General features: G+C 39.8%; 1 protein-coding gene across 2 annotated transcripts in view; it reads left to right on the plus strand.

Moving 5' to 3' along the window:
• The window catches only part of STIMATE (STIM activating enhancer), a 34,106-nt gene extending 23,262 nt beyond the window's left edge, over nt 1–10,844 (plus strand). For both annotated transcript variants that reach the window (XM_014251515.2, XM_088061795.1), the window contains exons 5-8: nt 3,966–4,078; nt 4,973–5,050; nt 5,801–5,950; nt 6,829–10,844. In XM_014251515.2, coding sequence (XP_014106990.1) covers nt 3,966–4,078; nt 4,973–5,050; nt 5,801–5,950; nt 6,829–6,945 — 458 coding nt within the window. In that variant the 3' untranslated portion in view covers nt 6,946–10,844. The remainder of the gene's footprint in view (nt 1–3,965; nt 4,079–4,972; nt 5,051–5,800; nt 5,951–6,828) is intronic.
• Nucleotides 10,845–13,383: the final 2,539 nt, after the last annotated feature.

Consider the following 13,383-nt stretch of genomic DNA (forward strand, 5'->3'; position numbering starts at 1 on the left):
ACCCAAAGAACACTCTTCTTTTTCCTAAGATTTCTTAAAATAAATTAAGTACGGTAGAAGAGGGGACTAAAATGCAGTTCTGTGGGGTTTCAAGTGTGTTTAGAACTTGGGATTTTGAAGTTAAATATGGATGTTTGGTGTGGAAGAGAACTCAAATCTCATCTCATTCCATCTCCTGCCATGGGACACTTTCCACTGTCCCAGGCTGCTCCAAGCCCCATCCAACCTGACCTTGGACACTCCCAGGCATGGGGCAGCCTCAGCTTTTTTGGGCACCCTGTGGCAGGGCTTCCCCACCCTCACAGCCAAGAATTCCTTCCTAATATCCCATCTAACCCTGCCCTCTGGCAATGGGCAGCCATTCCCCCTTGTCCTTTTACTCCACAGCCCTTTCCACAGTCCCTCTCCAGCTCTCTTGGACCCCCTTCAGGTACTGAAATGCTGCAATAAGGTCACCCTGGAGCCTTATTTTCTTCACACGTCTCCTCTCTTCTCCATCCTATGACTCACTGAAAAGTATTAGAAGGTATTTTATCTGGAGTAGTGAAGTCCAGTCCTCAGCTTGGAGATCAGGGTGATTTCAGTTTGTTTGTAAGTGTGGGAAAACAAACAGGAGCCCTCCTTCCACCTCCAGACAAGTCTCTTCTTGTGACTGAATGATGTTTGTGTTCCTAGAGCCTAAATAATCATTTGTCTCAAGTTAGTTCTCACTGTGAGCTCATTTCCCTTCTTAGCTCTATTACTTGATCCCTGGTGATTCATTACTTGAAGCTGTCACAAAAATAGCAGTGTCCTGCTGGTTTTAAAAGCCTCTTCTTTATATGGAGGATAGTTCTTAAGCATAAATGCCTCAAGAAAGGAATGGATACCAAAATATCAATATTTATAAATGCTGGCTGTTTGTACAGCAAAACAGCACTGCAGTCTGATTTATGAACAAAGGGCCATGACGTTCCCTCGAGGGCTTTTTTATGTCAGAATTTTTAGTTTTATGGGATTTGTCTTCTCATCTATGATTTTGTATTTTCAGATTCATTAGATCAGTAGTTGGATTTTAATAGAAGTGCAGAATCAGTTAATATATTTGAGTATGTAAAGAGGAGAAAAGCAGTCATGATCTGTACTGAAAGAATGTTCCCTGCGTTCTCCTTCCCTTCTTGTCTTGAGCTACTTTAGCTGCTGTGAGTAGAAAACAGGTGATAAATCCCTCATGGTGATTGTAAACTCCACTGGTAACTGAATCATGCTGTTGCCTCTTTGCTTGGCTTTGCCCTCTCTGTGGCAGAGCTCAGAAATTGTATTTGATGCATCTTTTCCCTTCTGCTCTTCATTTGCAACTTGCACAGCAACTTACTTATAGCCATGTGGGGTAGATAGCACTGACTTCAAAACTATTTAAAATTTATTTTGGAGTAGTTCTGTGAGCTGGCATTTTCTTAAGGAAAAATTTCCAGGATCTGAAGACCAGAGGGAAATTAGAGGGTAGAGGAATAACAGGTATTTGGTACAAGAACTGTCTCTAAACTTTCTTTTGCACAGCAGCTGATGGCAGTGGCAGGTACAACTATAGACTAATTTGGCATTACCCAGCATTTTCCAAAAATGCTGCTACAGTTGTCACTGCAGATGATTCAAGAATTTTCAGTTTCATTCTTTATTTGCTTTTCTTGCAGTAGCAAGATTTCCACTAATTTGCTGGATTATTCTGTAAGTGCCAGGTATAAAATCGGAATTCAAGAGATGACTGTAAAAGACTTTAGAAATCAAATTGGAGCTTTATGTCTTCAACATGAACTTTAAATTCTAATTTGGGATTGTGTACAGAATCTCTGAATGTACAAATGTGCAAAATATTCTTTGGAGCACCTTCTGGGTGTGGTGATGTTATTAACTTGACTTTCATGGTTTATAAAACCATAGAAAAATTGGTTAGAAAGAATCTCCAGAGGTCATATAATCCACCCTCTTGGTCAAAGCAGGATTAACTTCAAAGCTGAAGTGGGTTGTTCAGGGCATGGTCCAGTCAGTTTTTCATTTATCCATGGTTTAGGATTTAAGAACCCCAGCAGATTTAACCAATCTCACTGTGAAAGCTTTCTTTCCTTCATATCAGAATTATATCTTCACCCACCCAGTCTATATCTGCCCCCCTTTCTTCAAGTATTCTACTGGGGCACTGTCAAAAGACTTGCTGAATTCAAACTAGGCAGCATCCCTCTTGTCCCCACCTGCAATTATAGCCAAGAGATAATTTTGTAGGTGCAGTAGGGCACACAAAATACTCAAGTGGAATTTAATAAAACAGCTTCTGATTTCAGTTGTACCAATATAAAAAACTCCAATGAAACCAGCACCACTCCCCACAAAAAGATTGTGGAACAAAACATTAATTACTGAGAGTGCACAACACTTAATGCAGAATTCCACAGTTTTTGGATGTACAAAATCTCCTGAGAGTTGCAAAAGATGCAAGGCTGTTTTCACTGTCTTTGCTTTTAGGGATTAAATAAAGATTGGAAAACAGATTAGAAAGAACTGTTTGTCTCAATAGCAAGGCTGTAGCTAAAGCTAGATTATTTTTTAATATTTTCTAATTAGTGAGAAAAACTAGAAAATGCTAATAAAAATATGGAGTATAGAAATTAATTGCTAAAATTTAATTCTCAAACCTAATTCAGGCCTTGTATCTTCAGAAGAATCACAGTTGCTCAACTTTGACTTACTGATTTTTCCCTTTCAAATTTCCAGCTCTTTGGGTTTTTACAAGAGAAGCTGTAACTGCAGTATGTAATTGTAAAACTCAAGCATTTTAATTGCTTTCCTCTCAAACTGTTGAGTGTTGATCACTAACTCATCCTGTAAAACTTGGGTTAGGAAGTATTTGTTGTTTTGGACACCTGTCTGATTTATCAGTTTCTCTGTGGACCATTTCAGCAGCAAACACTAAGTCTCAGACTATTACCAAGTATTAATACTGAAAGCCTTTCAGGAGTGTTCCAGAAAAGGAAGCAGCAACTGTCCATTATGCATTACAAACACATAAAGGCATCTGATTTTCCATTGCCCATTATTCATCCCCAGGCCAAGTGTTCAGAGCTGCCTTTGAAGAGATTGCAGGGGCTGCTGCAAAGACTAAAGATCTGTCACCCCCTCCAGAGGGAAAACTTGCTTTTGTTTTCGAGCGAAGTGCAGCTTCAAGCTCACCTGCAAAGCTTGCTAGGCTTACCAATCCTTCTTCCCCTTTTTTGTCTTCTTTTTCTTCCTCTACCTTCTTTCAAAGCATCTAATAGTGCACATAAGTGTTCCTGTTCAAATATTTGCGGTCTTCTTTCTGTCCTGGCAGATAACTTCATGCACTCAGGTTCTCAGTCTGCCCTCAAGATGCAGCAGAATTTCAAACTCTTTCACACTGGAGCTAAAATGTGATCCTAATTTTTTATTCAGTTAAATTTTTCTTAGCAGCTCTTGCACCTGTTGCTTCAAATGGTTACTTACAGTAACTAGCTTTGTAGAGAGGAAAAATATGCTTAAGGTAGCCTAGGGACAATGGTGGAAATCTAAGTTCTACTTAGACTGAAGGGAAATGTGTTTTCCCCAGCCATGTTTCCCTTAAATTTTTCCCTTTAAGACACTTAATATGTCATGATAGAGGATCAAAATTAACAATGCGAGGAGAAACACAATGAAAGTTTATCTGTCTTGCTTTCATCAGATTATGTGAAACAGTGTGAGTTTATCACAGGTACTGCTGAATGGGACAAAGTCCTGTTAGATTCTGTTTCTGATACTTTCTGAAAGTTGGAGTGAGGCAGAGGGAGGGGAAGGAGCAGCACTAAAGGAATTGGAGAAGGCACTTCTGGAGGATTTAGCTGCCCTGCTGCCTCTTCTGATATTGCTTTTTTAAGATGTTTACTACAAAGTAAATCAAACCTATGCATATGTCGAATCTTTCTTCTTTCTTGCAGGTGACCCCCTGCAGTGCAGTGCTTGGATGGGCCAATGTGCTCTGTACATAATGATTATGACATTTGAGAAAACCATCATCATCATAGTGCTGCTTATACCTCAGTGGAAAGAGGTTTGTGTTTTTGCAGCATTTTACAGACAAGTGAATTTTAGGTGGAAGCTGTAAAAAGACTTCCAGGAGTGTTTATTGGTTTGGCTCAAGCATCATGATTGTCTACACTCATTGCCAATTAACTCTGTGGTAGTGGTATGTTTTTTTAGTTTAATTGGGATGCTGCTAATGAGACCTTTATCCAGTGCCAGGAATATCGTATCGTATTTTGAGGGTTGTTTTGTAACCTGAAATATCCAAAATTTAATTCTATCTCCTTGTCTAAAGTACCCTTGAAACTACTAAGTGGTTCTTTCTTTTCTTAACTCTAATTCTTGCCTACAGCTATTTTGTATTCTTGCAGGATTTTAAAGAATTTTCTTAGCCTGACCTTGTTGGTAGGTTTTAACTGTAGACTTTTTGAAATTTGTGGTGCATTAATGAATCCACTAATGCTGACTGAATTAATCTTTGTTTTGATGGACTCTGTGCAACCAGATACTCAAAGTGGTGCTGTTACTGGCCATTAAAACCAGTTAGTTCTATTGTATGCTCTGGACTACTTTGAGAACTCTCTTCTCCTTACTGTGTGTTTTGTAAAAATCTGCTGTTTAAATTTCCTAAAGATGGAATCTACAGCATGTTCCTTGGGAGCAGCTCTAAAATGTTCAAGATGATTCTAAGGCAGCTCCTCAGACTTCTGTAAACAAAAGTGACAGAAATAAGTTTCTTGTCAGCTCCACTTACTTATCTGTAGTAATTTATGAGCTGTCCTAAATACTTTGCTTTTCTCAAAGCTGCCCTTTTTTGGTTCACCTGCATTATTTCTGTCACATTAGCTTGTACATGAGCATTGCCCTGCCTAAGCCAGTTGTGTGCATGTACGAGCTGAACTCGATCCTTTTCTTTCCACAGGTGGCTTTATTGAATCCCATAGAGAACCCCCAGCTGGAGCTGGCAATCGTCATGCTGATAGTTCCCTTCTTTGTTAACGTTAGTATAACTCACTTTATGAGATGTTTACTTGGATATCCTTCTGCCATGTGTTCATTAATTAACATTAGTCCTTAAAACACAGTGTACCTTGGTGCTTGAGTTAAGGACTGCTAAAGAATGGGTAAATTGTCTGGATATGTAGATTTTACAAAGCTGAAATCCATAGGGAGCTAAAGAACCAGGTTCAGGAGGGGGGCAGAAATGCTTCATAGGCCCCTTTGGCCTGACGACTTCAGTAGATTGACTGAGATAGAGATTATAAAATTACAGTGAAATTTGCTTCAGGAAGCAGTTGATCTAAGGACAGACGTCCTGTGGAGTATCCTGTGTCTGAACATAGCTAATAGTGGCTGGCCTGTGGTGGAGCAAAGGAAAAGGGCAAGTGTGCAGTCATCCTTCCCAAAGTACACTCGTGCAGCAATCTGGGATTTAGGGATTAGAGCCAGAGACAGTGGGTGTTCTTGCATGTAATAGCTGCTGGTAAAGCCTTGCCACATGAAGAGTTAATATATGATCACTGTGCGTAGTCACTGCTTTTCTTATTTTCTTCTCTTCTTCTATCCACAAAGTATAAAGTATTTGAGTTCTAGATTCCTGAAAGGTGTAAAAAGCTATGTGACACTGTGCCTAGACAAGATTTGGCTTTTGGGCAGTTCAGAATTATTGTCAAGTTCATTTGATCAGTAGTTGGAACTTTCTTCTACTCTGAAGAGAGCTGAACTGTCACTTTCCCCTTCTTTTTAACAGGCGCTAATGTTCTGGGTAGTAGATAATTTCCTTATGAAGAAAGGGAAGACAAAAGCTAAACTTGAAGAAAAGGAAGCGGGACAAGATTCAAGAAATGGAAGTAAAGTCCGATACAGGAGAGCAGCATCACATGAGGAGTCAGAGTCAGAAGTATGTAGAGTTAATTATTGCAATTAATGCAATATCAATCCAGTTCATCCCTCCCAGTACTGATTTCATTGTTGCACTGTCAACTTAGGTTTGATTTTCTGAGCGTGGACCTCTAGCAGTAACTCCTAGCATGGGCAGCTGAGAAACAGTTAAGGAAAAAGTCATTGTACTACTCTGGCACTTAATTTCCTTCCAGATAGGCAGGAAGACACAATAATATATGTAAATACCATAGGTGAGCTGTGCTGCAAGTGCTTCTAAAAAAAACCTCACAGGGAATACAAAGCTAATAGACAATTAATAGACAATCTCTAATTCAAAGAGAAGTTAATCGCTTAAAGTGAGAGGGAGCTGGTGGAGGCAACTGACCTGATTTTTGAGAATTATTTACATAGTTGCCTTAGCATAACATTATTTTAAATTACATTAAGTGAGCAGTTTTTAGTTCAGCTGAAAGATGGGTGGTTTCTCTGAAGGTGAGTTAGTTTAGCTTAAGTAAGTTAATGTAACTTTTCTGTATGATAAACAGTGCTATTTATATGGGGTTTGCCAGGTAATGTTACTGCCTTGTTACCAGTGTGGATCAAGACCTGAAAAATTCTCTCAAGCTGCCTCCACTGTTCAGGCATCATTCTTTGGCTTCAGAGTTAGTGGCTGTAGTGAGATTAAAATGCATCCATCCTTCTTCAAAAACTACTGGAGGTTTCTGATAGGATCTACAATGATGTTTGATAGTGTGGCAGTGATTCCTAGTTGTCCTGTAAGCTCTTTCCTGAGCAAATAATAAGGTGCTTTGCAAGGATAAAAAAGAATAGAAGTTTAAAAGTAGAAAGGAGTGTGTCTGCTCCATGTGCTCAGAAGCTGTAATTTGTTTTTAGATCCTTATTTCAGCAGATGATGAGATGGAGGAGTCGGACGCTGAGGAGGACCTGCGCAGACTGACCAACTTAAAGCCCATCAAGAAGAAGAAGCATCGCTTTGGTCTGCCTGTATGACACATTCCTTGGCCTGGGGACTTGCAGGTTTCATGGCAAAAACTTCTGTCAGTGGGATTTAATGTTGCAATTGCATCTCCCTTTTCATACAAACTGACTTAGAAGCAAGGTCTACCAACAGAAGGCAAAGCAGTTGGAAGACTTCCAGTTCAGTTGCACTACAAACACACTGACCAGTTATGCAAGAATGTCTCCTCATCGTGTGTGGGAAATGGACGAGTCACTGAGGATCGAGTGGGAGGTGTCAGAGAAGATCAGAGAGAACAGATACAGAATCTTTCACTTTCAGTTACTGATGGGACAGTGTAAGGAGTTCTCAAAAATGCAGCAGAGTTGACTATGTTAAAGGACTGTGTTTTATTACTAAAACTGGCTTTTGCAGCATAATTCCTAGAGCAGAATAGTTTATGGTTACAAGCTGTAACTTAACATTATTTTTTTAAGTACAGAAGTTTACTTGCTACCGGGTACCTATGGAACTAATAGGTGGAACAAAGATTTTTTTCCAAGTCTTCTCAAATCTATCTGACTATTTTATATTTAAGTTATATTTTCATACAGTTGTATTTAAAGATTCTCTTTATCAGAGAAAAGGGTACAGTTCCCTTTTTTGTGCAAAACAGGTCAAAAGATTTGTAGTGAAAATCTTATTTATCCTGTCTCCTGATTTAAGACAAAGGGATTGCAAAGGGAACAGCTCCCTGTCACTGCTGAAGTCACCAAATATCACTAAAAAATGCAGTCCTATGTGTACTTTTGACCACATAATCTGAAAATATCTTTTTCAATAAGAGGTGGTGTTTGCATATTTGACAAAGGTGCACTTTAGTGTATAACAAAAATCTGTTGTGATAAATTATTTGTGAAATTAATATCTATGGATGACTTACTATTTCTGTTTCCGCAAGTCTCTTGTGCATACCTCTCAAATTATCCAAAAGAGATGGAACATTTCTGGTACTTTTCCTGTTATAGGGCCTGCAGTACAGGACTGTGATCTGATTGAAGCAGTTGTGCAACAATATTGCAAATACAATTCTATCCCTTGTTTTTTGTTGGAAAAGCAATCTTCTACTTAATATGCTTAACAGCAGCAACAACAAAATTTCTCCTATTTAATTTCCATAAAGTCTCATTATCCTTCAGTAGTAAAAGAACAGCCCCAAGGGGTACAGTGCAGTTGTTACCACAGCATTTCTGGGATTTTCAGTGTCTCTTCTAATTGAGATAGAATAATAATCTCTGATAACTGAGAACACGTGGTGATCTGAAACCTAGTAGACATGTTTTCAGTGACATTCTTTTGCTTTGCGTATTTTCTAAATGATTGTTTCTGACAGCTTTCCTTGCTTAGCTAAACCTTGTGCAGGACAAGGCAATGTGTCGAAGAGGTGACAACAGACCTTAAATGCAAATCTGTTGTAGTATCTGGACACCAGAAAAATTCCAAGCCTTAAATCAGTTTCATTGGAAAACTGCTCAGAACTTTTTAAGATTTTTTACATTTTTTAATAGATTTACTAGGTCTTAATGTGATTTATTATCCAGACCACTTAACTGGGCCTTAGTAAATACTGAACTGTGCGCTCCCGTGCTTACTTCCACTATTCCAGCATCCCTTTTCCCAGTGGCTGCCAAGGGGACACAATGCTCTGTGACACCTGAGGGTGTCCAGCCAGCTCAAAGGGACATTTACCAAACCCGAGGTTTTAACTGAGCTGCTGACCTTTGTTACTGTGCACTGAAATGTAAGAACTGCAATAAGTTATAGTACTAGTGTTTCCTTTAGACTAAATCTAGAAACTAATGACAGTGGAAGCTTACCTGAGTTCTTTTGACATGGGGGTGGGGATGGGGAAATGTCCCTAATCAGTGTTGCCTCTGGTTTGGGGGGTTTGGGGTTTTTTACTGATTGTGTGACTCACATCTTCTCTTGACTATTGACCACTGGGCAGACGCAGATCTCCAAAAGCACAGTACTTCAAGGAATTCATCAACAGAATAGTCTCCTACAGCTCACTTTTCCAAAGGGATTTAATAGTTAGGACTGGCTCTTGTCACAATCGTCAGCATTTCTTTTTTTTAGCATAGGATTTGTTCTATTTCAGATAGTGAACTAAAGCTACTGACCATGTGCTACATCCCAGTGCAGAGCCATGGCTGTCCTCGCCAGCTGAGAAAACTGAGCAGCGCACACAAATTTAACCCTATGAGCTTGCATCTTATCGTCCTCTTCCCTCCTCCAGTTACTTCAATGATTCTAGTCTCATGTTTAGTCTGTGAAGTGTCAGTATAAAATTATGGCCTTAATCATGTAAAAATATTTGTTTTGAGCAGACCTCAAGCTTATTGACCATGTACAAAACAGTATAAAGCACTACGGAGCTGTTTCTCGAAGGAGGTTGTAGCAAAGGTTCTGAATGCCTAATTTTTCATGTCTTAAGTACTTAAATGTCATTTGATGTGAGATCTAGATATGCCTAGCAAGATGATGTAGTAAAGCACTGTGATCCAAAGACACAGAAGTATTTTAAATACCACAGTAGTAACAGGAGGAGCAGCCTTCAGAAGGGAAAAAAATTACTTTCTCTACTAAGACAATAATTTTATTCAGAATTTTAGCTAAATAACAAAATCTGGATGTTTTTTTCTACACATTCTTTGTTATCATTGTGAAAGAGATGGAAAATGTAAAACTGTAAGTTTTCCTCTCTGTAAGGTAAAGATTTGAATTCTTGCAGTAAATATGAGTAGGACAAGTCCTTTTGTCTGACAGGTTTGAATGTGTGAGAAGGGAGAGTGTGTGCTTAGTGCTTCACTATGTCTTACCACTTATTAAAATGTATTGGCAGTACAGTCTGAAATGGACTTTTGATAAAGAGTTGATCCAGTAGTGATACTGCAACATCACGTTTTGCATTATCCTCCAGTTGTCACTCAGATTTCTGCCTGGCAAATGTGCTTCAGGACAGCTCATGGCAAAGGTTTAATTCAGGCTGTGCTTAGAAAATAGGATTCTGTTTAATGAAAATAAGCTATGTAGTGAATGCCACAGTAAGAGAAAGGGATTATAACTTAGAGAAGAGGCACAGAAATATTGGTGGAGATAGAAATTACCACGAGCGGTCAACCTAAATGCATTAACCGTTCCTAATATCCAACCTGTGAACATCTGCATAAACTTCAAACACTGGTGTTGTCTAATATGTGGTTTCCAAGTTCTAGCTCCAGTATGTTCAGGTCCCCTTGTCTTACTTTAAGTAGGTGAATGCTGTCTGTTAATGTTGCTAACTAAAATGTACTATAGCTTTTCTTCAGGGAAAACTCAGAAACTGAGTTGCAAATTAGAGCAATGCAAAGTGATCCCCTCAGGCAGGTGTGTGCTCCGATCCCTGCCGAGCCTGGGGAGGGGGGCCTGGGCTCTCCCGCTCTGCTCAGAGCTGAGCATCACAAGGAATCTCTGCCACTGTGCTTGACTAACCCGTGTTTGCAACTTTGCTGTGCTTTTTACAGGAGAAACCAGTAGTGAAAGCGAATAAATTCAGCCACACCAAGTCAGAGTACATCTACAGCATAGGCGTGCAAACTTTTTAAGGTGACGTTTCCAGTTCAATTACTGAAAATGACTACTATGGTTTTACAAAGTAAAACTGCAGTATCTTTAAAAAAGGGACTCTTTTGTAGGTGTTTTCGTCTTGTGTGGGTATCCGTCTCAAACTGAATGTGGGGTTTGTTTGTAAGTAAATTCAGAGTATAGCCAATGTGAGCAAAACCAACAGCTGTATTCTGCTGCCCTCTGGACCATATTGTTTAATCAGTGGTGTTACCTTAAACTTTTAAGGGTATCTGATGTAATTACATTGTATAATGGTTTACAATAAAGTTTGACTTATTACAGATTTGTACACTTGTTTTGTGCTTGTTCTCTTTCAAAGTGTCTGTGTTTCAGTGTTTATGGTGTGCTCTTGTGGGAAGCAGGTTCTGCTACTTGATTTTAACTTCAGCTCTAATTGTATGCACTGTTATGTTGATTTTAATTTCACTATATTCATTTACCTTAATGGCAAGTCCCATTTTATCAGGAAGAGCCGCTGTTCTTAAGTCAGAAATTTTGTTTACAAGTTTAAGAATCCTTGCAGGCTCCTCTCAGATCCTCACCCTGAGGAAGGCTTTTTTCACAGCTGAAGCTGCACAGGATGGACCCAATCCTGCCTCTGTAACTCCTCTGTAATATTTTCCTGATAATTTCATACTTTCCACCTACCACATCCACGCAGCCCCATACCCAGTGCACCTTTACAGGGAATTCAGAGTATAATCTTCACTCTACCAAGTGTCAGTCCCCTGAGGGGTTGTTAGCACTTTCCTGGAGGGGAAGTCAAATCTTCCCTGAGATTTGGAGACCACAGTGGCAGCCATGGGTACATTCACTACATTCTCCATGGTCATTGCCATATTTCAGTTGGAATCTTTCCTCCAGCTAAGGAGTTTTCCACAATTCCTATTGCAGTGGAAGATTAAAACTTGTATTGTTAATAGCCACTGTTACATTCGTGTCCCATTTAACAGATATCAAGAACTTCAACCAGGTGAACAGGATTTCTACTCTAAAATATAAGTAACTGTAGATTTTGGCTGGGTTCCTTTTGAGGAAAAATAGCCCATAATCTGTGCAAGGAAATGATTATGCCCTGCCCCTTGTTGAGTGCTGGTTTAGGAAATGTAATTGAAGAGAACAGAATTCTCCAGGCTTTGGGGGTGTTCTAGAACCTCAGGATGTGCTGCCTGCCTCTCTAAGTACTTCACCTGCCCCAAATGGCAAGCAACATTAGAGTGGTTTGATTTTGTTTGTGTAAATTAAATTGCTATGAAAGCAGAAGTCTGTTGCTTTTGAGTGAGGAATATGTAGTACAAATTAACTGAAGCAATTTTGAAAGCTGAAGGGAAAGTGATAGTTCAGTGTCTTGAATTATAAATATTTGCTTTAAACATGCAGAATGTTATTTTCCTGTCAGATAGAATAGTGATGCTTGTGGGACTGTAGAGAAACATCTTAGAGAACTGTTACTTTGTACAGTAGAAAAAAAATGACTTTTTTTTCTGAAGTCAATGTTCTTCTGTTTTGTTGGCCTACTAAGGGCACTGCTGCTCTGCAGAAATGCTTCCTCTGGTTACTAAGACTTGGGTTTAAAATAGAAAATCAACCTAAGGAATAGCTAAGGACGTAACATCCAAACTGCTTCTTAGCCTACAAATAATTGCCCCAATAAAGGAGAGGATCTCAGGCCTGGAAAGAGTTCAGCTTAAAGGCAGTTTGGGCACTGGGAGGCCTGGAGAGTAGTTCACAGCCAACAGATCCCATAGCCCTGCTCATAGAGCACTGGAGCTGTGGTTTGATGTCATGTTTTCATAGTGAAAAACAAATCTTTTGTGACCTCTTGTGCTTCTCTGTACCCTAAAAGCACTGACAGAGTCTGAGGGTCTGAGGCCAGGGCAGATTTCTACCCTTAAAACTGTTGATCTCTCCAGTGGAAGGTGTTTGGAGGTCTGCCATGCCTGCCCTTCTCACATTAACCCACCTGGCTGGAGCCTTGATTCTTTGTAGGTGTTGAGTGCAGTTGCAGAAGCTGATTTTTTTTTTTATTTCTTTATTTTTTTTCCATGATGTAAGGATTTAATGTAAAAAAACAAAAGGGAAACAATCTTTCACTCAAACCTCTCCCAGTAATGAAAAATAGAATTTATGCTTAGAGGTGGCAGGGCTTTACTTAAAAAAATTGTTTAGAGAACAAATTTTAAAAGTTCTGGGAAAGGTTTTACTGCTGCCAGCAAGTGCGGTGGGAAGCATTGTGTTTATCCATACCTGAGTAAGCTGTTCCTGTACAGATGTGGGTGAAATGGTTAAATTTGCTAATAGTGCTGGAAAGTAGAAAGTGATTTTACTCTCCCAATTGTGTAACAGCTGGCACCGGAGCATGATCAGTGATAGAGCTGTAAGGGTAAAACCATACCCTACTTCATTAACTCTCCAAAAGACACAAAATACTCTTCTGTTAAAGATCCCTGTGCAAAAGTGATTCAGGGCACAGTTACGCTTTGGACATTAGATTTATATCATCTTTAGAGAACACATATTTTGTTATGCTGGGAAAGCGATGCCCACTCTTGTTTTTTTGACCCTCCCTTCCTCCCCCAAGAGGGTTCAATTTTGTGCCCATAACAACGTTTTGCCTTTTAAAGCTATAAATAGAGCCCCAGCGGACTCCCCGGGAAGCGCTGTTGTAGGGACCAGGCTTCCCCTCTGCCGCAGCTGCCTGCCCCCGTCAGCCCAGCCCGGTGAATGCTGCACGGCCGAGTCATCGCCAGGAATAAACCTCCGACAACAACAGCCTCCCTCGACCTGAATCATCCCGCGCTGCTTTGGGAACATGACCCAGC

This window comes from Pseudopodoces humilis, chromosome 13, assembly GCF_049639895.1.
Source record: "Pseudopodoces humilis isolate 2021_Gansu_Grassland_sample_001 chromosome 13, ASM4963989v1, whole genome shotgun sequence".
NCBI lineage: Eukaryota > Metazoa > Chordata > Aves > Passeriformes > Paridae > Pseudopodoces > Pseudopodoces humilis.